The 26,802-nt window shown below is 35.6% G+C and overlaps 1 protein-coding gene across 1 annotated transcript in view; it reads left to right on the top strand.

Annotated features, from left to right (window-relative positions):
* Window positions 1–1,037: 1,037 nt before the first annotated feature.
* Window positions 1,038–26,802, top strand: part of LOC306669564 (gamma-aminobutyric acid receptor subunit alpha-2) — a 119,916-nt gene continuing 94,151 nt past the window's right edge. The window contains exons 1-3 of the mRNA XM_079153604.1: window positions 1,038–1,304; window positions 2,327–2,404; window positions 4,850–4,965. Of these exons, the coding sequence (XP_079009730.1) occupies window positions 2,334–2,404; window positions 4,850–4,965 (187 nt within the window). The 5' untranslated portion in view covers window positions 1,038–1,304; window positions 2,327–2,333. The remainder of the gene's footprint in view (window positions 1,305–2,326; window positions 2,405–4,849; window positions 4,966–26,802) is intronic.

The following is a 26,802-nucleotide window of genomic DNA, read 5'->3' on the forward strand; positions in this document are numbered from 1 at the left end:
CACACAATGCAAAAGTGTATGAAGGAAACAGAATTACTAGTCTCTGCCAGCAAAAAGCCCTAAACGGGAAAACCTCAAACCTTGCTAACATTTCCAACCCCTGGGGAATGAACTGCAAAGATAGTAGAAGCACAGCAGGTCCATTTTTGCTCAGGGGTAATGTAAACTTTTTAGAGCTGTTGATTGAGTTTCATCACTTGGTAAGGAGAAAAGAGGTTAGGAAAAAGGATTGCTGAAAGTGAGTGAGCGGGAGCTTGCCCAAGGTGTAAAATCTGCAAATGGACTTTACTGGCAGATTCACGGGAAGTCGCAAAGCTCTCAGAGTTCTGAGGGGAAATTGGTCCTGATTGCAATAGTGTGGGAGAATGAGTAGTATATCAAGAGGGCTCAGGAAATCAAAGAAACTTCCTGCTGTCTGATTCCACGCAACACGCGTTGAACTTGGTCCTGCGTGGATCCGGTGATGACTAAGTAAAGGCGTGATCAGTCCCCTCGCCCTCCAGCGGGAGCGGTACCTCTTTACCTCTTCTAGCAGCCACGTCGCTCCGCAGCCCAGGGATGTCGGGGGACCAGCGGCAGGGCTCAGCCCAGGGAATCTAGGGCCTCAGAGACACATTGCATTTCCGACTCCGCACAAACACCCACCAGCAGCCCCCCAAGAGCCTCCGGGCCTCCGGGGAGCAGCACCCGGCGGCGCGTGGGATCCGCTCCTCCCGCGCGACGTGGGCACCCGGAGCAGCGCTCAGGGCGCGCCCCGGCGTTCGACGCCGCCGGGGGCTGCGCCGCTGCAGGTGCCCGGAGGGCGGCGGTCGGTTACCCGGGATTGGGGTGGGGGTTGGGGGGTCCCTGCGTTCTCTGGAACCTCGTTAGCCCTCCTCCCCAGCCTAGCTCCTCCTCCTGCATGAGCGGGGCTCGTGCCCGCCACCGCCAGCGCGCATCGCGCCTCCGCCCGCGCCCCACCTCCCCGGCTCCTGCCATCCTTCCCCCTCCTCCTCTTCCTCCTCCTCCGCCCATCACCGCCACTACGGACGCCTTCGCCTCCTTGTACTCCTCGCGCTGCCTCAGCCGCTCCTCGCTCCTGGCGCTCCCCTTGCCTTCCACCAGCCCATCGCTCTCAGGCTTGTTCGGCTGCTGCAGTCTCTCTCTCTCTCTCTCTCTCTCTCTCTCTCTCTCTCTCTCTCTCTCTCTCTCTCTCTCTCTCTCTCTCTCTCTCTCTCTCTCTCTCTCTCTTCTCAAGTTTCCTATCTTCTCAAGATCGGGGTGAAGGAAGGAAAGAAAACATCGAATCCGCCTTGCTCTTTCAGGTAGGGTCGCACACGTTGGTCCCCACAGGGACCTTTTACCATTTGCCTTTGCCTCGCCTGCATGCCACATCTCCCCCTACCCCACTCTTAGATGCTTTCTGGAAACCGAGGAGGCTCAGATGCCCCTCTCCTCTCCATCCTTTGAACAAGCAATTTTAATACTCATCATCAGAAACATATTTTCAACTACAATAAGATGCAGGAGCCTGCTCGGCAGCACGTTAGCCTAGCTCTTTTATAGTCTTCAACTTTGCACACCGTGGTAGCCGCTGCCTGCCTGCCTGGTGTTTGATCAGGGAGCCTCACGCTTCTTCTCTCATTGTGGTCCTCTGCTTCTGAGCAGCTGTCAAACGCGTCGTTTCGCAGCATTTGATCAGCACCCAGCTGCCTCCAAGACGTGGTCTTGGGCAACCATGGATGGGCAGGGAGAGAAATTTTGATTTCACTTGAAATTAGTATTTTTTTTTTTTTTTATGTTGGAGGAAGTGAAGACGTGAGGACAGCAATTCATTGTAAAGAAAAGAATAATAATTGAAAAAGTGGCCTGGTTGCCCCTTGCTTTTCCCACTGTGGTTGCGGAGGGTGGTCTTGATTAAACGGGTTGTGGTAGGAAGTACCCATCTCTCCTTTTTTATCCCACTCTCCCCTCCAACCTATTCCCTTCTCCAGCTCATATGTCAGTTTAGAGTCCCGGCGTTATTATTTCATGTGTGCATAAAACAATGATAGAACAGTATTTGCTGATGATGGGGTTGGGGAAGTTCCTGACAGAGCAAAGACTGATTCGATTACTTGGTCATCTTGCTATTCCCCCCAAAAAAGAAAGGAAAAAGAAAAGAAAAGAAAGAAGAAAAAGAAAATTCTCCTCCCCCAGTCATTGCACCCTACATAGTTCACAGAGTAATTTTCATAGCTTTAACTCCAATTCCCAAATGTAATGACACTGCTTTGGATTACTTGGATGGTGGGACTGAAGCCAATCTTAAGTGTATTTTGTTTTTATTTTCCATTGCTTTGCAAAGAGAGGTGATGAAGGCAAAATTGGACATCTACAACATGCAGTCCCTGCTGCTTGTTTTCTTGGTGTGGGACCCAGCCAGGTGAGATATTTCCTGTGCTTAACTTTTAATTCAGAGTAAAGGTGTGTTTTGGAATGCCATCTGTGCAGCTGTGACATGTGAGAATCAGGGCGTTTTGGAAAATTATTTCTCATGAAAAAGGACTACCAGAAAGTGAACTGTAAGTGGCAGGAACTATGAAAAGTTTGCTGATTCTTGTTTTTAGCAATCAAATGTAAAAGTGAATAGAAACATTTTTATAAAAATAATGCACTGAGAAATATTCTTTCAGTGAGATACTCCTGCAAGAAATTGATGATTAAATTACAGGCACTTAAAACAATACCAAAATTCAGCAAGAAAGTCAAGTTTTCCTTCAAGTCAGAGAGAAAAGTATTGGCTAAATTATATGAGTTGTAACTTAATTTTTTCTTTCCTGTTTTGAAAATGTTCTTGGTTTTGTTAGTCAACATAGAAAACCCAAATGATGTGTGAGTCTTAAACCTCTAGGTGGAGGTAGTATACAACTCCACAATCACAAACAATAAAAGGAGAGCTTGATTTATTAATCAACTTTACACATTATTTAGAGAGCTTTTATTACTCAAATGGTTACTGTCAAAAGGGGTACTTATTTCAAATGTGTAACTAATTTTAGTTTGCCTGTGTTCAACAAACATGAAAGTGATTTTTATTGCTTTCAAAAACTTTATCTTAGTTGTAATCTTTTCTGATTTTTTTAAATCATTGATGGTCATCTTTTATTTATTCCCCTAGGATATGACTTACCAAATACCAGAAGAATTAAAATACAAATTTTCTGAGAATGTTCCTGTAACCATTACTTTAAAAAAAATTCTAATATCATTTAATTCCCTTTAAGTTTCATAGTCCATCCCAAGTAATGTTCAAAGTGTGTGAGTATTTTCTGGATGTGAAAAAAATATGCTGATAAAGACAATATAATTTGAAAATATCTACTAGTTTAACATATGAATATTGACTTTAGAAAGAAAATATGAAATGTGACTAAAAAAGACTTTTGAATGAAAATCTAGGTGAAACTTTATGACTATTTTGGCGATTGGTTTTAAAATAAGCATAAGTAGGCAATATAGAAACTTTTGAGGCTAGAATGTATGAACTGACTTACATAATTTGTGAATGTTATTTTCATGTTACTTTTTAAATATGTACTCTTATAGCAATAATTGTTGGAAATTAGTTTCTGAGTATTTGATGTGTTGAGTATTTTTACCTTCTAGCTCTGTATTCATTTAAACATAAATGGACTCTCTCAATGGTATTTTATACAATGCACCTTGATCAGAAGGTAATTTACATATTGTCTTTGATTTTTGTCTTGGATGAACACTCTATCCTCAATTAATAATGATTGAAAAGCCTCAGCGATTAACTTAATTTCTCTCTACTAGTTTTCTGTTCTATATTTGACCAGCAATGCTCATGCTAGTATTTTATTCTATTATATAAATGATTCTTTTTTGGGGCCAGTAATTTAAATCTCTGAATCATTCTAAGTAAAAAAGAAATGGCAGTGAAAAGGGACATTCTGTTTTATACATTCAGTTCCTTCTGCACCATATTGCTAGATGTCACAAAATCAGGTCTCTGGCTTTACGATGGAGAAATAATGGAGAAAAATCACTGTTTCTAAATCCTTTCTCATGATATTTTAAGTTCATTTGTTCTTCCTATAATCACTAATTTATCACTAAAAAAAGGTAACTGGGCATTTTAATCTTTATGTGGCCCCTTATCCTTCTTCTGAGACCAGTCAGGAGGGACTAGCCCTCCAAGGCTCCACAGCTGTGGTTGTTACTGATGCCTTCAGAGCCCACCTCTACCTTCTGGCTACAGTGGTGCTTGGCACACAACCAGAGGAGTTTCCCTGATGTCTATATTGCAGTTGGCCATTGGGTGGAGGTATACCCAAAGTAAGGAAGCAATCTTGGTTTAAAAGAGCAAAAGACATAAAAAGAAAAAGAAAGATATTTTTGAGGAAGATAGAGAAATTTTATATCTCCAATCAGGCAATTTGTTTTCAAATTAATGTTCAAAGCAGTGAATTATTATTTCAGGAGCTTCTTTGATTATTGCACCTTTGTGACTGTGAAATAACGTTACTAATAATGTCTGCAAATGATAATGTATAATCACACTGTATTTCTAGGGAATAGATTAAAAAAAAAAAAAGCCAGAATAGCAATTAGAATGCTAAGTGGTGGAAATCTCAAATAGTTTCATCATCAAACTTTTGACAATCTACAATGTAGTATCCATTTTCATCAGCATGTTCACCTTCCCCATAGACATACTGGTATTTACAGAGGTGAAAGAAAAGGAGAAAAATGAGTGATAATGATAGTTTAGGGAACCTTAAATTTAAATCAAGAAATAAGAGCATGTTGGCACTTTCAAAACACACATATGTGTATATATCAGCTTGTAAAATTATCTGTTTAGGTTGGTGCTGGCTAACATCCAAGAAGATGAGGCTAAAAATAACATTACCATCTTTACAAGAATTCTAGACAGACTTCTGGATGGTTACGATAATCGGCTTAGACCAGGATTGGGAGGTAAAAATATTTTCCTTTTCTAAACTCTCACAAAATAATGCCTTTAAAAGCTAAGGATAATATTTCTTATTTTAATATATTTTACATATGAGTGCATTACTGTGATATAAAATCATAGGTAATAGAAAGTATTTCTATGAACTAAACATTATCTGTGATTTTTTTCTACCCACATTATGTATTTAACATATTTTTTGTAGAATTTCAGAAACCATATGGACCCCAGACTTTTTGCATAAATACTTTTCAAATTAATTTGTTTCTAATAACTAAATGTTTGACTCTTAGAGTATGTTAGAGTCTGCCATTATTCAGCAGAATGCCAGTGAATTTTTTTGGTTACTTACAGCATATATCATAGGTGCCTGTCTCATACCAGTGTAGTTATGCAAAAATAAGAAACATAAAGAAAAAACAGAATCTGGATTTTTATCCCAATAAATACACTGTTAGGACCCTAAAATGAATTTTGTACATATACAAATATAGTATGGGTTTACCTTCTTCAAACTTTCAGTCATTTTAGATATCCATTGGTTATAAACCTGAATTATTGGCTTGTGGCACAGTTTGATTTCAAACTTAAACATTAATTTTCAACCCATAAAATGAATATATTTTTTATCCAAGGAGGTAAAGGAAATTAGGTTTGGCTAATATGTTCAGTTTTAATTATCCTTCAGCACTGCTAGATGTTGCCAAACAATTAGGTAAAAGTAGGGTAGGGGTATAATTCCTAAAAGGATTCTGAGTCAAAACACTACATTACTCATCAGTTTTAAGATGACATATATATATACATGTATACATACACATATGTGTATACATGTATGATATATATGATGTATATAATTTTGATACCTACATGTGGTAAACATGCTTATACATCTGTAACTATTAAGACATTTAGTTTAATCATTAATTGAAACAAGACAAATTAGTTGAATAAATGATACCAAGCAAAGATTTATGCAGCTATTCTGGTTATTGTCAGGCTTGGCAACTTTCTAATATTAAGTTGCTTTAAGATATTTATGTTTGCCTGGTGTGGTGGACCTATAATCAGAGCGATTTGGGAACCTGAAGCAGGAGATTTGTAAATTCCTGGTCAGCCTCAGCAACTTAGTGAGACCCTCAGCAACTTAGTGAGCTCCTGTTTCAATGTAAAAATAAAATGAGGATGAAGCTCAGCAATAAAGTACCCTGGGTTCAATTCCTAGAACAACAACAAAAAAATATATTGCTATTGACTAAATACCTGAATATTTATGGGAATAATCTTTGAAAAACTATAGGTATTTATTTTACATATGCTCAAAGGTGAGTATTTGACATAAGTCCTTGGAAAGTGCATGTTTTGAATTGTTCAGAGATAAGAAAAAGTCAGAGAAGATCGAACTTCTTGTTAAGTATTATGGTATTCAGTTGCTATTAGTTTTTTACTTGAATCCCTGAATGATACCTCATTTTAAGAGAAGTCACAGGAAGGAATAATGTTCTCAAATATGGCACGTTGTATCTTTAAGAGAGAATGCAATACTTTAATATACAGTAAATTTCTAAAAGAAAAATTGAAAGAATATAGTGTTACCTCAGCAATTAATATATCTAATAATCATGACTATAAGAGCTTGCTATCCATGTTAGCATATGTGGCAATAGGCTATTGCCAAACTCATATAAAAGAAGTAATCCTAGCACAAGGCTGTCATGATTCAAGATGTGGTTTAAGATGTATATTTGCACTAATGCAGATCTTTTTTCTAAGGCATAGATTTTATTATTTTTAAATAAATCATGAGCTTTCAAAAAATTCTTAAGGTATTCGAGCTAGACCTTGGACTTGGTCTTTTCACACTTTCAGAAGGAATATTTGCCTTCTTATTGTATGGCTGGGTAGTAAAATCTACCTGGATTTGGATATTTCCAATGGTTTCTTTCTTTGTTTTTTTATTATCTCTTAAATTTTAAAATTCCCATTGTTTGCACTCAACTATAGATTCTAATTTTTTTTGTTATTTTGATCAATGCAATATACTATGTGGCTTTTTTTGCCTTACCCAGGTTCTGATATTAAACATATGCTAAAATATCAGAGTCTTCTTAGTCTTCTTTTAGTCTTATGCTGCTTTCCATATGCAACTCTCTCCTCTTGATCAAATCCTTTGGTGACTTTCCATTGCCTTTACCAGTCGGTATTGAGGGATAGTGGAGGCAACTTAAGCACCGAAAGCAAATAGATGTAGACTGGCGCTCTACTTCTTCCACACACACAAAGCTATGCCTTGGCCAGATAAGGTCTCTTTCCTTAGATTTAAAATGCCTTTGGTTTTATCCACCTTTTTACCTTATAAGATTGTCAGAAGGATTATACAAACACTAAGTGTATACAAAGCATACATAGGTCCCTACTAACAGTTAAACAAGTACCGCTCTTTCCCTCAGAATTTAAATTTCTAATTTAGCAAGGCTTTCCATAATCTACTTCTCTGGCTTCCTTTACCACTTCATCTCTCTGCCCTTCCATCTTGCTCTTTAAATGCTTCTATTCATTTTCTCTTGATAATTCATTCCCATCTGCCCTTTCGACCTTTGGTGGAAGCATTTTTCCTTCAGCTGGAACCATTTTTCTTCCTTCTTTCTGTTGATCTAATACCTACCTTTTTCTGTAAAGATCATTTAGTAAGTAAGTAGTAGAGTCAGGTTAAAAGAACAATAAAAAGAAGACACCAGGCCTCTTTGGTGTCTTTCTTAACTGAATTGTAGCACCCAGATTCAATTTTCTATCTGTTGAATTTCTTGAGCAGTTGTTGGCTCTATATCTCATTTGGGGCTTTTTCTGTGATATCTTGTATTATTTATTACATTTTTATGTGTCTTTTGCCAACTTAATAAAATTGTAGGTCATTGAGGCAATATATAGTATCATAAATCCTCTGTGATTTCAGCAACTAAATATTGATTTGCATATTATAGCCATAAGATAAATGTTGACTGCTTGATTAACTTTTCTATAATCAGTTAATCATCTGGAAAATGGGACTACTCATATTTTGCTGACCTTTCAATAGGAATGTTGTGGTGATATGTTGAATATCATGTTTCAGGAGAGCAGTGTAGCTTAGTGAGAGAACCTAACTTTATCCTCTGGAGACTTAGATAAGATCCCTGTGGTAGTGCCACCTTTGAATTGTGTCACTTGACCTCTCCGAAAGCACCTTTGTTATTTGTATTACCATTCTTTGAATAATATTAAACGTGATGATATACGTAATGAATTTAGCATAATAACTGTCACATAATAGTTAATAAGAGACAACTAAAAGGCTTTGAAATACTTTCTATATGTATTGTTGCAAGTTTAAATTAGTAGGGTCACTTTTTGCTTCCAAAATTCTTAGCCTGAATGTTCAGGGAAATTACCTTTATCATTTTATTCCAGAAATTCATAATAAGGAAAAATAGGCTTTAGTTCAGTACATTTTTAATATATCAAAATGAATATCTCTGTTGATGGATAATCTGGATGATTAATCTCATTTGTTATTATTTTAATTAATGACTACTTAGAAAAGAGGAAGGAGTTTTTAATTATAATTTAGAAAAATTGTTCTTTTCACCTGACTCTACTACTTACTTACTAGATCTTACCCTGGAGAAGTTACTTAGACATTCTAAGACTTGATATTTTCTTTGGAAAGACAGGAATAATGATATTTTATTCTGAAGGGAGGAGAATATATTGAGATTCAGATATATGACAAAGGTTATGTAATATGTTAGGTTATAAAAGTTTGAGGTATTTAATGATTCATAATAGTTCTTTTTAAAAATTTAAGTCAGATCACACCACTCATCTTCTCAAAATCCTGTAATGCAGCCATATTCATTTTGAAGATGATTTCTTTGGTAGCCTCTAAGGCCCTGCAAGATCTTTCTGCCATTTTTTTTTTTTTTCACCTCTTCTCATACAACTCTAGAACGTGCTAACACTGCTTCAGTCACACTGTTTTCCTTCCCGCGCTTTAAACAAACCAGGATGCTCTCTGTGGCTTTTCCCTGGCTGTTTCCAATTCCGTAGGATGTCCCTTATCTCCCTTTCTCAAGGATGCCCACCATGACCAGCCTAACACATGTGAGAGTCTGCCCACTGCCCATGAACTTGAACCCTCTTACCCAGATGCCTCCTTTTCTTTTTTCCTTAACCATTCATCTTTTAATATATAAGATTTGTTATTTAATATCATTGTCAAGTACTTATTTATCTCTTTCTGACATAAATGTAGTGTCTATGAAGTCAAGGATTTTTTTTTCCTGTTTCATTGCTTGCTTTATTGATAAATCTATCCTAAGCATCCAGAAAAGTGCCTGGTAGTTATCAGAGAATCAATTAAATATACCTTATGTGAACTTTAATTTACTTGGTAATTAATTTAATATTTTAGGATACCACCATGAAAAGAATCAGCTAGAGAACTTATATTATCCTTAAAATCAGTGTTAACAATTAAAATTTAATTACCACATTGGCCTTTGCTATTAACATCAGCATAATTTAAGTGGACTTTTTGGTGAATTGGAACAATTATTTTACTCAAACTCCTGATGTGAATTAGTTTTGAGTCCACCATAAGCTATATGTGTGATTTGGGGTGATTCATTTGTGCAATATGTGGCTTCATTTATGCATTTTTGAAATGGGAAAATGAGTTGTACTTACTCTGTTTATGTCTTAACAGAGATATTATGTGGACCAAGTAAATTAAAATTCTTGAGAAAGCATAATGATACATAAAATTGATAAGTAGTAATATTATTAAGAATAGCTTAGGAGAGAGTTCTTAAGAATTCCTAAGAGATAGCATTATCTTGAAGGTAATACTACTTTCTTAGAGGTAACATTCTTTGGAACCACACCAAGTTGGTTGGATTTATGCATTCAGAATATTTATTTCTTTATGAAATTGGAACCTGAGATGGGATTACCTTGAAATCTTATCTATCAAACCTTACATTCAGATTAGCTAAAAGTAATAACTGAAATGAGTATTCCTTTGGTTTTCATGTTGGACATTAGAGCTAACTACTTGGGGGATTTTAACAGAATAAATGGAGCAATATTTATTTTTGCATCAATTTTATGGGGTCATTGGAAAAATTAATGTGTAGATAGGCCTCATATACTTATGACAGCTAAAATCCACAATGTTCAACAGTGATAACGATTAGAAATGACAAGGCTTGGTATTTAAATTATAGATTCAGTCTGGAAAATCTAGATTGAGTACCATGCTTAACTACATTGAAAAGCTGTTCTGAGGAGGTTATCTAGGAAGAATTTTTATTAGTGTTCTTAATTTTTATTCAGAAATATTGAAGAAACTTCATTCCTAAATCCATGAAAAACAAGAGGTTAGATCATAGTCTGAGGGTCAGTTTCTAACTATATTCTCAAGCTGTAGAGAGATGTATGATAATATGGTTCTATGAATTTTATTAATCTCAAGTTTATAAAAATAAAATATACATTCAGTTGGCCAGAATTACTACAAAAAAAAATCTCATCTCTCCCAGAACTTAAAAATGAATCTGACCTCAAGAACATTCATTATATTCCTTTATAAAGTAATGGCTAAGATCAATGTCTGCTTTAGATTTTGAATTCTGTGATTATAATGTATTAACTGCACATCATTTAGTACATTACTCAACCTCTTTTTGTTTGGTTTCTTTATTTGTAATGTGGAAATAAAACTATGTCACTTGGCTTGGGGGATTTATTTTATTTTATTTTTTATGTGTAAGCCCTTTTTACAGTGTCTGGAAATTAGAATAGGAATTCAATACATGTAGATATTTTACTGATATTGCTGCTCCTCTGGTTATTTCTACTACAAATGCAACAAATAACACCCAGTGTCACACTTAATTTACAAGAGCAGGGACTTATAAAAAAGATAAATTTGGAGCATGTGATGCAGTCTTAAAGACAGGAGATGATTTTATGTGTTTACTATTTGTTCAGTCTCATTTTGTAGATACACCTTTGTACAAAATCTCTGAAAACAAAACCAGTTCCAAAAGAAAGAAGGCATATCCATTGTCCTTCATAATTGTCATGATGTTTGACAACTAGGAGTCATCAATTCATGAAAATGAATTTGCCTATCGAAACAAAGTTATATTCAAATAATAAAAGCTCACTATATGACATCAGTGATGATTTTAGAGACATAAAATTGAAACAAGTCCACCAAACTCAGCTGGATTGTGCCAGGTACATGATTGGCAGAATCTCTGGCTCTTGCAACTCTGGAGGTCAGCATCATAATTGACTTTAGGGTGAGAGGTGGTGGAGGCAGCAAGCAGGAGAGAACACACTGGGAATGGTTTGAATTGTCAGTATGTAGAGTTGAGACGTTGAGGGGAAAACAAAGAAAGGTGTGTGCAAGATGTATAGAAAGGGAGTGACTGACCTGAGCTGTTGAGCAGCTCTATTCTCAGATGCAGGCAGGGTAAGCTCCAGATGTTGAGGTCACAGCATCTTTGAAAAACTGTGATATTTGACATTCTCCTCATCCAAGCAGCTGCAGTGTGGGCTGATCCTCCTGCAGAGGCATCAGGCAGCTGAGAATCTAGTCTCCCTTCCTATCTGACTCAGACTCCTGGGGTCTCCGAGAGAACCTGCAGCAGGAAAACCTTCAGAATAAGGGTAAGCATAAGAAGATTTCAGAACTGGGCATGGTGGCACACACCTATAATCCCAGAGAATTGGGAGGCTGAGGCAGAAGGATAGAGTTCAAAGCCAGCATCAGCAAGTTAACAAGGGCCTAAGCAACTCAGTAAGACCCTGTCTTTAAATAAAATACAAAATTGGGCTGAGGATGTGACTCAGTGGTTAAGTGTCCCTGGGTTCAATCCCCAGTACAACAACAAAAAAAGAAAAAGTGAAAAGATTTCAGAGCCTTTTCTATGCTCTGCACCATATTCACCCTCTTGAGTCTGCCTAAAGATCACAAGGAACATAGCACTTGAGATTTCATGAGTGAGAAAAGAGAATTCAAGATTGGGGAGATTTCACTCAGGTGTGTAAATAGCTTTTGATGAAAAGAGTAAATGACTGATATTAAGTCATTTGTCATTGCTTATTTATTTAACATTATTTTGTGGGAGGCAGGACACACAGCTGAAACCATTGGCTGTCTGCAGTGGCATGTAACTGGCTATTCTGCATATTGTAGACATGGCTTTTCATAGTCAGTTCTTTCAGTTTTGTCCAGGGATCTCCTGCTTCTCGCTATCCGGCATGGAAATAGTATACTTATGGGTTTCATCTTAATGCATGCCAGGTAAAACTAGAATGTTTGAATTTTTTATATAAATGCATAACTAGCAAGCCCTTAGCATTTTTTCACACCCTCACTAATACTGCTCTTTGCCTGCCCATTCCCTGCTGTATAAGGGTACCTAGGCTTCTTTCGAAGTGGCTATAGTGAAGTGGCTTTGCAGAACTTGCCCCTAGTTTGTTGTTTTAAATAAATATATAGTTTGTGATGATTTTACAGGAAAGCACATGGAATGTATGATAACACTGGCATAGGTTTGAGTAAATAGTGGCACTTTCTCTCCATACAGTAACTCTCAGGCAAAATTAAAGGTGATGCCATTGAAGCACATGACCCAGAAAATACCACTCCATGTCTTAATGAGCTAACACTAGGGCTTTGCTTGCACCATATATATATATTTTTTTATTAACAACAATCTGTTCTTTCAAATGCTAAAAAGATGTTTCTCTCTGTCATAATTTTGAGGGATTCATATTTTGGCTCTTTATTCATATTTTGACACTAACATGCCTCACTCGCTCAATTTTTTCCCTCTAGCTCTTAAGCTCAGGTGTAGTGAAAGTTTTTCTCCCTCTGCTCCTTTAATATGCAGTGGATAGAGTGAACCATGGGCATGACCAATCCATTTGTTTTAGTGTTATTTTTTGATTGCTACAGCTCTTATTGTAGAAATCTCTATTGGCAGAGGAGGATGGCCAAAGGAACAGCTTGGTCAGTCAGCAATTCATTACTGTTCAATGTGTTAACATCAAAAGAGTCAAATGAAATTATTCTAGCATTTTGTTCCTTAATGTGTGTGTATTGAAGACATGTGATGTGCCAGGCACTCTACAGGATATAAAGATGTATGAGGTGTGGTGTTGGTCTTCCGGAGGATTAGTGAAGAAGTGCCTTGGAAAGCAGATAAAACATGTGCATTAACACACATGTTCCATTATCATGCATGTTCCATGAGGGGAACATGCTATTTAAATCTAGAGAAGTAAGCAATCTCTTTTACTTGTACCATGTAACTGGAGTTAGTTAAGTTCTGTAGCTCTAAGTATGGTTCATTCAAACGTTTCTTATTAAGAGCTGAAGACTTGCTGGGTGCTATTTTAGATTTGGGGAACACTATGATGAAAAGTTCCCAGTCTTTGCATAAATTCATATCACACTATATTTTGGCTGTTTTTGCCTTTCATGTGTCTGTGTCCTAGACATTGATTTGTTCTTTCACTTCTTAGTTAGGAATACTATATAATCACTCTATGTTTTCTTCATTGAACTAAAAACCTTCTTTTAGAAAGGGAAGAGTGATTTCTGGTACATTTACTGGCAGCCTGAGAATTTTGATATCAGCAGACACCCAGAACTTAACAACAATCTGTGTCCACAGAGGGTGTTGAGTGTGCTTATGTTAAGATGGCATTCTCGAAGGTGCTAAGGCAAGCTTTAACTCCAGTTGAAACTTCTAGATGCTTCTGTTGTCTTCTTAGGAAAAAAGTACATTCTGTCTTATCTTACTGTGTTTTAAGCTCAGGTAAATAAAAATAAACCAGATATTCACTGCAAAATTGAATACATTTATAGGGAACACTATATAGTAAGTATTAAATTTACTTTTTTCAATAATGTTTTGACATAACACAAAATTATGAAAACTTACTTTTAACTTGACTTTCCCTTATTCCTTGAGGTAGAGATCTAAATCATTACAAATAAATTCTGATAAGAATAAAATTGATATTTACATATCATCAGTTTTATGTAGACAGCTCATTAAATATATGTAGAAGCTCATTAAACTGGGGATATCTACTTACCAGAAGATACAGATTCCTTCCACTTCTCCATCGGATTTTACATTTTAAGAAACTACAACTAGGTAGTAGTTTTGATATCTTTGTATGTTTTGTTTGTTTTTATATTCAGATAACTAGCATATAGAAAAATGAGTTCATTTCCAACTTAATTTGAGATATGAGTTAAATTTATTTTATTTTTACATTACTTCTTGTATATTTCAGTATTTAAAATGTGGTTTCACATAAAATTTTAAAAACAGTACTTTTTTTATGTGAGCATTCTTTTTAGAAATATCTTTATTAACATTTAGGATGTCAGCAACTTTTTAGTGGAATAAGTACAAAATGTTCTAGGAACAGGTGTGGTGGCCTTCTTTCTATATAGAAGCTTTTCAGAATTCTTAAAGGATATGTATAATTAGGGTATTACTAATTTGATCTAAAGCATAATAAGGAAGATAAAGTTTTCCTTCTTTGACATGTAGATATGTATATAATATCCACAGAACAATATGTTAAAAAAAGAGAATGCTCTTTTCAACTATTTGTGAAGATAGTTGTAAAGTCTAATAACCATTGTGACTATTTCAGAAATGTGGTATAATGAGAAGTATGATTTGGTTTCCTCTCTGGTGGAGGAGTAGAGTTACATCACAAAGTTAAGGAAGGTTGAAAAATGGATTAAAATGGCCATTTCCTTATAAGATTTTAAATTCCATTATTTATGCTGTATTTTATAGTGATACTTGGAGTAGTTCGTAAGTATCAGGGAGATATTTGAATTCCATTAAGGTGGTGAAAGAATCAGATGCTTTTAGAATATTGCGTGTTAAAACCTTGTCAGGACAGAAAAGAACTTCAGACTTGAATTGGAATAGTTTGCAGGAGGAATAAGACACCATGGGAAACTTCTAGAAAGAGATGAAAGTTTCCTATTTACTTTTAATTACTCATGAGAAGATTTTAGATATTGAAGCCAAAGATGCCAATCTGACTCAAATTTTGGGAGGTTGGAGAGTTCAAATTGTTTAATTATATGAACTTTTTACAAGTTGTTACAACAGAATTAACAAGTCATCCATAGTTGGAGAATTGTGGTAAATGGAACAAGTTCACTGTTGTTGCTATGATTATGTAAGAGAAACTCTTCAGATTCTCAAGAAATGAAACAGTGGGCTAAAATGTCAGCCAGGTTTATAAGGAAGATTTAAATTTGCATGTCAAGAGAAGACGTCTTAATTAAAAGAAAGTTGAACTGGAATACTGGTATTTAGGCTGAGTAGAGTGGAATATGGGAGGATAGTTTTAATTAGTTATCCAGGGCATGTAAGGGTAATCATCAAAGCAAAAAATGTGATGCTGATAGTTGTGCTTGAAAGAACAGCAGAAGAATTATCCAATAGATACCAGAGTAGGTGAAACTTCAGAAAATTAAGAGACTAAGTGGAGTGGGCTTATGCAGTGAAGAGATTATGAAAAAATGGGAGTGAACAAAGGGGAAACACTTTTAATAAAGTGGTCATTAAAGCTTTACTAAGAGAACCATAAAGCACCTTCATAACAAAAGCTTAAAACTGAGTGTCCTTTTATTATTTTGAGTGACTTTTGGCTTAGTAGCAATTACAGAATTGCAGGATCAATGATAACTAATCAGAAATGTGTCTAAGGAACCATATTATTAGTAACATATACATTAAAATATGTCACCATTTAAATAGATTAAATACAAAATTGGTGATATTTTTACCAGAAAATGTTTCCAGTAAACAGGGACTCTTTCATCTATTTATGCATCTGAATAAACAGTGTCTGGAGTCTTAAAAGGAGAGAATGAAGCCGACATAGCAATAAGGATATTGCTGTTTCAGAAGAATTCCTTTTAACTGTCATTCCTTGCAGCTTGCCAGATAATCTGAAGGGCTCTTGGAGGTATTTTTGGCTGCCACTGAACTGAAGGGCTGACTCACAGCTTTAGCAGGGAGGGTCGCTTAGGATTTACGCTACTCTGTGAAATACAGGGGTGATGAAGTCCCAGGGGAGGCAGTTGCTGACTCAGGATGGAGACAGTTACGTCTAGGTGCTTGTTAAACTGATGCTGCTGGTCTTTGTCCTTCTTCTTTAGCTGCTGCCATATCCAACTTTTTCTGTCATTTTTGGTGACTGCTTCTACTGCAGGCATCACCCTTCCAGACCTCTGACTGCCACCAGTTGCAGGGGGCAGCTGCAATTGCAATCTTTGCTGTCACTGCCTTGGAACAGCTGGGATGTTAAACAAAAATCTATCAACAGATAAAGAAAGGTGGGCAGGTATGTCTTTAAGTGAGTGGATGTGAAAGTTAGTGGGGTGGAAAGCAGATGTCTCTTCATCAAAACCTTTCCCTTGAGGGAACTGTTTGGTGGCCTGTCATCTCTGTCATTTTCCCCACCCGCTTAGACATGATCATGTGACGCTTACATACTTCTGTCTGAAGACATTCGAAGAGGACTAGCTCTCATGAGGGGCTTTATATACTGCAAATCTAATGCCAACTGGAAAAAGGGAAGAAACTCTGCCCTCCAACATTGGAATCAAATAATCAAATACCGGCAAAAGAAGAGTATCATGGTGGCCTTTATCAATCAGGAATGTTTTTTCTGAAAGTAACAGAAAAATCCATCTACAGTGACTTTGTACAGGTTCAGTTTTCACACAAACAGGAAGTCTAGAGGGAGGTAGCTCCCAGTATGGAGTTCTTCTTTTTCTTCTTTTTTTTTCTTTATTTTATTCATTTATTTATATGTGGTGCTGAGAATTGAACCCAGTGCCTCACACATGCCAAGCAAGCACTACCACGGAGCCACAACCCCAGTTCCCAGCACGGTGTTCTTAAATGATGGCATGAAGAACACAGATTCTTCATTTTTCCATTCTCGTCATTAGTTTTTACTTCTGTCCTTAAGTTTGTCACCTCTTGATCCCAAGACTACTCCTGCAGCTCTTGCTGTCCTGTCCATGGTGAGGCTGGAAGAAAAGGAAGGGATGGCACCAGGTCTACCTGTTCCTTTTATTCATAAAGAATGTGATGCAGAGAAGATGGGAGGACCTTTGTGCTCAATTTTCATTTTTTATATTAAGGTATTTTTCTGATAATTAAGAATTCACAATTTCTATTTCTAGAGGTTGGTGGTGATAAACCTTATTTTCAGCTGAGTATAACTGTAGACATATTTATTCATTTTGATAGGCTTTTATAAAATTAATGGTAACTATTAGATTAACCACTAATTTTGGTGGATTTACCATGTAATATTAATGATAAATTCTCTATCCAGTCATGAGTACATGTGGTTATATCACACTCTATAAATAATCTATATATTAAAAATTAAAATTCATATGTGATAATGTTGTGGTAGTATTTGCTGTGATAAAAATGTGTTGTACATTGTGGTTAACCAGTTATTGGGGAAAGACCTAACATTAAGATTGTGAACTAAATATGCCTTCATAATTGATTATATGAGTTAATTTAATTCTCAATACAACATTATATGAATAATAGAACTTTCTCTTTATTTTATGTTCCTTTTAGGATGTTTAAATTTTCCTTTTGGAGAGATAAAAATGATGTTTTGCAAATGATATTATATAAGGTTTATATTAGAGTGTATGACGAAGATTAACTTATTAAAATATGGAGGATCCTAAACTGACAAAAAAAAAAAAAAAAACTGATGGTATTTTCATTTTAAAGACTTGCTAAGAGGAAAATGGAATTTTCATTTGATCAGAGGAGACTGTGATGGAAACACAATAAACAAGAGTTAAAAAAAATTTTGTTTATACAAGAAAAACTTTTTAAAAATTTAAGCTGTGTAACCTTTGATAAGCTAGTTATTATTTCTGTGCCTCAGTTTCCAAAACATGAAGATGAGAGAACAGTAGTCAGTGACCTGCAAGGTCTCTTCCATCACAAATTTCTTTCATCTTTCTGTGGCTTGTTTCAAGGCAAATAGAGTAGAAAATAGGGTTCTTGGAACAGAAATCGAATACCAATTTTTTTCTTCATTGCAGAAAAATAGAGTAGTGGCTGAGACCAAGCATGCAGAATAAGGCTTCCAAGTCCCTGAAATGTGTCCAACCTTGAAATGTACAAAGGCTGCCTTAGTTTTCTGACTCCTAACAATTAGGAGTTTATACAAAACTGAACTTTTCCATTGCATGAAAATTCCAGTTAAGAGCTTCTCTTTGAGTGGAGTCAGGTTTAATGAGAAAGTGACTTATGCAGTTGAGGTAGTAATAAATGTCTCAGATGACATTCATCACTATTCTGAACCTTGCTCTGCACTCTGTGTGTGGTATGGATGGCATCCAGCCCCCTATTCCTACCCTTCACTCCCTTGCTGTGTTTGGCATCCTAGATCTGCTTCCTCTTGAAACTCACTCCTCTTTCCTGTTCTTCCTCACTCTTCCCTTTAGTTTTCATTCTTCAATTTCTCTTTATCTGCACTCTTAAGGTGGATGGGATTCAGAGTTCTCTACTTTTAACTTGCGTTGACTTTCACTTTAATGATTTTCCCTGAACAATTTGATACAATCCTATAACCTCAAATATTAACCTTTGAATATCTAACTAAAAAATTTCAAACCCTAGTCCATATGCGGTTTTATGATATAAATGTGCTTGTGATGACCCAGATGAGCTCCCTTTTCTGACCATCCAATCCTTTCAGGATCAAATCCAGAATACTTGGAATGGCCTGCATGGCTGCTGGCCTTGTTCACTTTCCCAGCCTCATCTCTCATTACTCATCTGTTTTGCTTGTGGTGGTCCAGATGCACTGACCTCATTTCAGTTTTTATTTTTTAATGCATCTGGCTTCCCTAGCCTGTGGGCCTTTGTACAAGCTGTTGCTTCTGCTGGGAACACATTTTCTTTTCTTCATGTTCTTACTTAGATGTCACTATGTTCTAGAAGCCTCACATGACTGCCACCCCCACACATATACACACACATACACGCATACATACCCCTCTATGAAACAAGTCACCCATTACTATATTCTGCATAACTTTAAAGCTCTGTTTCATGAATCTAAGATTACTAAAGGCAGAGACTTCTGATTTCTTGTGTGGTACTATATCCTCAGAGTCATGTATGTTTCTTGGAGATAGATAGTAATTGGACTATTTTTTGAATAAGATAAATAGACAAACAGCTGTCTTTTTTCATATGAAAATTTCCGAAATGCAACTTCTAGGCCCTAAACTCATAATATTGCCAAGTGAAAATGCTTTTTATCCAGTGGTTCTCTTGCATGGTTAATGCTATCAGTATTTGTCAAGCTGCAAGAGCTAAAAAAAAAAAAAAAATCTGAGAATAATTTTTCAAATCCTCTTTACTCCTACTCAGTCTCCTGACTCTAATCCTGCTATCCTCTAATCCACAGGTATCAATCTGCTTTATTGGCCTGCGTTTGTTTTTAAATAAATAATTAACTGAAAACATTTAAAATCAGGACATTTCCAATTAAAATGTGGATTTGTGTCTTCTTCTAAAAATGGCAGTTCTGGTGATTGCAGGTGAAATTCCCAATAGTAGTAATTCATTAAAAGTAAGTGGGTAATAGCTTCCCTTTTTACAGAAGCCTACATTAAGCCAGAGATCTCATCAGTCCATGTTCCTCAGTCAATTGTCTAACCAGTAGATATTGTGGGCCATCTTTGCCCACAAGAAACACATGAGTCTATAAACCTAGCCTTATTCTTCTTTTCATATTGCAAGATTCCTAATTTTTAATTAGATTTGTTTATGTAAAATTTTTTTGATCAACATTCTTTAATGGCTTTCCTTTTTTTCCCCCCCTCTCCCATTTTCCAGAATATAATCTTTAATCTGTTTACTGTAACATTCAAGAACCAGAACAAGGGGGCTCAAATTCAAGAGCTTTCATGGCAGGACAAATAAAGAAATTAATTGAGCTTCACAGAGACTAAGAACTGAAGAGTATATTCCTTTTGTGAAGGGAGCTAAAATTTATCTGATTAATAATACTTGAGTATTGGAAGTTAGAGTTTCTAGACCTTCCAATTAATTTTCAAATATTTGTTAGAAATCTTGATTTTTATGGGAAGTTCTTTAATTTTTAAAGGCCAATCAATTCTAATTCAAGTGAAAACAAATTTTGTGCTTCCCAAACAAAACATACCTGAATATTATTTTATAGCCTTTAGCACTAAACAAAGATTTTTCATGCAGGGTATGAAGGAATCAATTGCAGAACTTGTTAAATGCAAATTTAACAAAGATTCTTTGGCCCCAGGACCTACATTTCATCAAATGTTCTTGATTCTGACGCATATGGCCCAAATACTGGATTGAGTCATCTGTATTCAAGTTTCTGGTTTAAAGTGATGCTTTCTCCATTCTTTCAGCCATAGTACTATAGTTGTATCTTTTTAAATGAAAAGGAAAAAATAATGTGTGTAGTAATATTCTTCTCTTGCAATGAGATTGTTTAGAATTTTTAATAACCTCCAGAAAGAGTTTTATTTTTGTCTCTTATTCTTACGAGCTGATTTTCAGTTTGATAGGGCCAAGGACCTGCTTGTTTTTCCTTTCCTTTTCTTCTTTTTTCTTGTTTCAGTAAGTGAATTCATCACAGTAAACTGGCTGCAGTAACAACTATCCAGTTTTATTTCTCTCTCATGTACCTTGCTCATGACCCCACATTATCCTCTGAGATTGGTCGGGTGTGTAGGGATGGATGCTCCTACATATCATATTCACTTAAAATCTCAGGTAGATGGATTTCCACCATCTAGATAATTGCTGATCATGTGGTCCAGGGAAAACATAGTGGCCAGGTGCATACTGTTAATCAAAATTTCTGCCAGACGTGATACAAACTCACTTCTGATCAGATTCCATTGTTGAAAGGAATTAGCACATATTGTTCAACTTCGGTGGGGCCAGAAGTGCAACCCTGTCATTTACCCAGAAGCAGAAAAGGAAATATTTGGCAAGTAATTTAAAGATGGTCACCCTTAGCACAAAGGACCCATTTATTAGGTACAGGTCCTCTTCAATACTGACTGATCATACAACTGCTTGACGACACAGGTTTCATCTCATTTTTTAGATATATTATTTCATGACTATGTTTTTTGTTCTCAGAGTGCTTATGGAATTAATTATTGTGGGTTTTCTTTTCTTTTCTTTTTCATCCTTTTTTTTTTTGGACACAACCGATTTGATATACCTTCAAAGTCTTTTCCCCAGCTCTCTAGAATAAGAGCTTTGCCATTTAGACTGTGAAGACATAGTCCTGATTGCAAGTATTTGAAGTCTTAGCCCAAAAAATCTCAATCTCTGTGACAGTAATTGCCAGGGAGAGTAGAATTTAATGGGAGAGGAGCAGAAATCATGTCTTTCTAGTTTGGTGCTGTATCTTCAATGCCTGGCACACAATACCCAGAATTCACAATTGGCTAATTGATTACGTATGTGAATATAAATGCATAGACACAGCTGTACTTTGGATAGCTACTTATTTGGGTTACCAGATTCATTTTTGGCATTTAACAATTTTATTTCTAAATTTTAATGATTTAGACTCTGACATTGCTAACAATGAGTCATCCTTTTCAGAAATGATGATTGATATAGATGGGTTCAACTGCTATGCTGAACCTTAAATTCAGTAGCACATAAAATTAGACTCACTAGAATGAGCTTGAATTTAATATAGTGAAATGGACTAATTCATTGGCCTCACTGTTACTGAATTTCAAATCATATGAACAATGACCATGAACGAAGGTTCCATGTTTTCAGTTGTCTGTAGGATGTACAGCAATGCATTCTAACACCAAAATGGTAGATCCGGAAGAACAACTGATTGAATATGATAGAAACAAAAGCAAAACCACAAAAATGTATTTCAAAATCCTGAGTGCATAAGCCTAAATATATTTCTATGTTGAGATTGTGCACAATTATTAGTTTTGTGGACCATTTAAATTTTTCAATTGTATCATAGAAGATATATGTTTAAATATTATAAAATAATTCAAATCACATTAAATTAATAATAATATCTGATATATTTTTTGAGTTCCAGGTTCATGTAAGCACTTTACTTATGTATTATAAGTCCCATAAGGTAGACAGATTTGATTATTCCCCACTTTACAAATAAGAAAATGAGAAGCAGAAACAAATTTCTTGTCCTTTTCACTCAGTTTTCTTGTGATAGATACAGTATATTCCATATAATGCATCTTTTTTAAGAACCTTTATTCAGAGCCTCATCAATAAGGAATTCAGAATCATCAAATCCAGCACAGATGGTCAATGACAACAAGTATATCCCTGCCTTGGGAAGAATATTAGCTTTCTTGAACAAAATAGTAGAAAGTTACTTTTTATTACATTTGTGCAAACATTTGTCGCTGGATATGTACCTCTGGGAGGAAAAAGTTGATGTGCAACCCTCCTGTTTAACTTGTTTTGAAGTTTTCATCATTCCATTTCTTGGTTAGTCTTGACTTTGATGAATGTCCCAGACCCGGATATGGATTTACATATGAAGGGACAGAAAGGAAGATGATTTGTAGAAAATCTCTTAAAGCATGGTGAGTTAAAGCAGAATCATTGACTCTTTCTGCTGATTTTATTCCTTGCTGGATGTGAATCAGAGCTTTTGCTATTATTTTGTTCAAAAAAGCTAATGGAGAGGACACAAGAAGACATGTGTTCCAGAAAGATAACTCCAACATTACTTGCCACATAATAAGTTGGTACTTAAATTATTTGTGGAGTTAATAAGGCAATGAAGTAATCAGTCATATAAATTTCAATTCTTATAGGCTTACTATAAGTAATATTGAAAAATATGGCACATGAAGGAAGAATAAATATATGAAAACAAACACAAAATGAAGGGATATTAAATGCAAGAGGGCTTTACCTAAAGCCATTAGTTTGAGTACTTCTTTTTCATTTGGTATTATTCAACCCTTGTTAGTCTTATAAGGCACTAGTATACTTTGGAAAGAGATGAGACTTGAGAGTTTAATAACCAGGGTTTATATTCTGGCTCAAACATACTTTTTAAAATATAGTTTTAATAAACATTAGTTACCTTCTTTAAGCATTAATTTATCAGTAAAAAAAAAAGATATAAAATAGCTAACTTTCATAACAAGGTTAAAAGTTCAAAAGAAATTATGTGTGTAGTGTTCCTATCAAAGCATCTGGCATGTGGTAGGTGTTCATTAGTGGCCAACTTTCCACCTGCGCCTTGATTCTTGCTAACATACCATAATGTAAAGATGTTTTCACAACTTAGGAAAAGGAGAGATCCTTTAAAAATAGGACAGGAGGTAGTAATTTTCATTAGGGCATTCATGGAGTTTGGTGATGTTTATATAAGCACTCGTCCTAAGGTTATTTGTGATTAATCTTTTCCTTTGTGGGATCCTTGCCAGAAACAAGTTGGTTACAGAACTCTATATAGAATCTGTGAATTGCTCAGTATTTCTTGTCACATGTTGAGATCTAAATGGAAGAGGAATGCTGACTTCCAAGATTACCTCTGTGAAGTGCAGAACCAAACAGGGGAATAGGTGTTTTTGAGTAAACCTGAGCAGGCAAGTAAATGAGAATGCAACTTCTTCAGGTTTTTCTTTAGAAATGTAAGCTCCATTAATATATTGATCTTCTATGTATAAGTATAGCTAGACATTTACAGTATAATAACATGAAAATTTTGGTAGGTTTGTAATCACAGTTACTTATGATTTTTCAAAGTTTGAAAAGATAACTAAAAAATAATTGAAAGTATTATACAATAGTCAATTATGAAGAATAGTAACAAAACTACTGAAGTAGACAAAATCTAAGATACCTGTGCCCCAAAGGTTCTTGCCATATGTTTTACATGTCCTGTATAGACCTTGGACTATTATCTCAATCCCATGATTAGCTTTTGTTTTAGTGTGGAGTTGTCTTGAAGAAATGGAGATTTTTAACCAGGTGGTCTGTCCTTATCACATGAGTACTTTTAAATCTGGATCTAAAGGTCAGAAACAGAGAAATCAGAAATATTTGAACATAAGTGAAATTCTCCACTGCTAGTTGAGACCACCTGGCAAAGAATGCAGATAGTTTCTGGGAGATGAAATCTGACAGCCATCAAGGAAGATGGAAACCTTTGGTCTACAGCTGAAAGGAACTGGGTTTGTCTAACAGGAAGGAGCCTGGAAACCTCAGAAAGAAACACTCAATCAATAACTTGATTTCAGCCTAGTGAGATCCTGAGCAGAGAACCCATTAAGACCCAGAGGTATTTCTCACCTAAAAAATTGTGTGCTAATAAATAGATATTGGTTTATACCACTAATTTTTTTTATTGTAAACAAATGGGATACAACTTGTTTCTCTGTACATGAAGTAGAGGCATGCCATTTGTGTAATCATACATTTACATAGGGTAATGGTTACACTACTAATTTTTAAAAGTACCATTTCTATCAATGTTTGACTTATACTAGCCATAGTATACTTTACAGAAATCATGTTTTAAAATACAGTGAAAACATTTATAAAAATACTGTCAGATAAATGTTAAGAGCCTTATAACAGATGAGAATGTTGAAGCTCATACAAGTTAAATAATGGTCTCAGAGTCACAAAGTAATAAGTGTATAAATCAGAATTGAGTTTTGATTTCTCTAATTCTAAGTCTTGGGGTCTTGTATGCCTCTTAGTTATGTAGGAACAGATATTTTATGGAGGTTATAGCATACCATGTACAGAATACAACAAGACATTGATGTGACACTCAACTATAAACTGTCTCCTTTCTGAACCCTCAACAAGAGATTAAGACATTTCGTTTTATTTTTTAATGTGACACAATTACTAACTTATCATTAATCTGAGTGAAATTACTCTAAAATGACTGATTTTTAAAGTGCATTATTGATACAGCATCTTTAATCTCTTTCTATTAAATTTGTCTATATTAAATAAATGAATTTTAAGGCCATTTTGAGGTTTTTAATGGTTTTGTATTGTATCTTAGTATATATTTTATAACATATTCTCAGAATATTAACTTTATAGCTAAATGGCAACATTATTAAATAATGGGAATTCTATATAGTGAAATCTTTTTTCTTTAAGCATTTAATTGAAAAATCACTCTTTGAGTTATAATTAATTATATATTCTCAAATAGGCCATTATCTTGTATTAATCTTAGTTATTTTTAGTTTTTCTGTTTCTTTTCTCTCTGACAACTCTCTCTTTTCCTTCAGTTCATGTAGATATCTCTTGCTCCATTTCTCATTCCTAGTGATCCCATGCTTTCCCAGGGATTCAGCTTGTCCTTCTCTGTGCATGTTTCCATTTTCCAGCCTTGGTGACTTCACATATGCTGTGAGAGAAGGAGAGAAGCCAAGGATGGTTCTCTCCTGACCAACAGAAAGCTGACTAACAGCTTTCAGGTGTTACTGTAACAAACACCTGAGGTTTAAAAAAAAATAAAATCTTAAAAATAGGAAAGATTTTTTTCACTTACAGTTTTGGAGATTTTGATCTCTGGTCAATCGACCCCATTGATTTTGGGCCCGTGACAACGCAGCCCATCATGACAGGGGATTGTGGCAAAAGAAGCCCATTCACCCCATGGTGGGTAAGCAAAAAAAGAAAGAGAATGAGAAGTGGATCTGAGTCCTAATATCCTCTTCAAGGACATGACTTCCAGCCATCCTCAGCTGCATCCCAGTGACTGGAAGACCTCCCATGAGGCCCCAACTCTTAAGGGTTCACCATCTACCATTAGTGCCAAAAAAAAGCAATTGTTCACTTAGGCAAGGGTGGGAACTGAAAGGAAAGACATGAATTAGAGTTACTGTTGTACATTCCTTAGCTTCATGAGTAGATTTTAAATTTTTTGACCATGGTAGCTAAGTGTTCTTGATTGTTTTATCTGCATTGAAGTTAGCACGGCACTCTACATAAGTATAACCCAGGAAATGTTTAATAATTTAACAAGTCTGCTTAACTTTATCATCTTTTGTCCTTTTGCAAACCACTGATTTACTGACTCTAAAAGTGCTGAAAATTGAATTTCTCTATTACTAATGACCAGCAACCACATGGCCACTGCTTACAACTGGTTATGGAAAGTGTAGAGACATAACCCCAAGTCTTTAACTTAGTAGCTTTTTGTGGTTCTGTTATCATGATTTCATCTGAATATTTTAAGGCTAAATCTATTTATAAACTGTACTTTATTTCTATTATTTATTTCTATTTCTTGAATAAATCACATTCCCAAAGTGCCAGAAGGCATTTGTATCTAGTTTCATTGCTAACTGACAAGGACAGAAAGGGGATCCTCTTTTTTTTTTTTTTTTTTTTTTTTTTTTTGTACCAGGAATTGAACACGGGGACACTTAACCACTGAGACACATCCCTAGCCCTTTGTATTTTATTTTTTAAATTTTTAGACTGGATCTTGCTAAGTTGCTCAGGGCCTTGCTATGTTGCTGAAGCTGGCTTTGAACTTGTGATCTTCCTCCTCAGCCACCAGAAGCCACTGGGATTACAGTGCTTGGTAGGGATCCTCTTTTATTCATCTGGTTTTCTTCTTCCTTCCCTTCTTCTTTCAGGAATGTGAGTGTATTTCCCACTGCTCTTGTAATTCTT

This window comes from Sciurus vulgaris (assembly GCF_902686455.1).
Source record: "Sciurus vulgaris genome assembly, chromosome: 9".
NCBI lineage: Eukaryota > Metazoa > Chordata > Mammalia > Rodentia > Sciuridae > Sciurus > Sciurus vulgaris.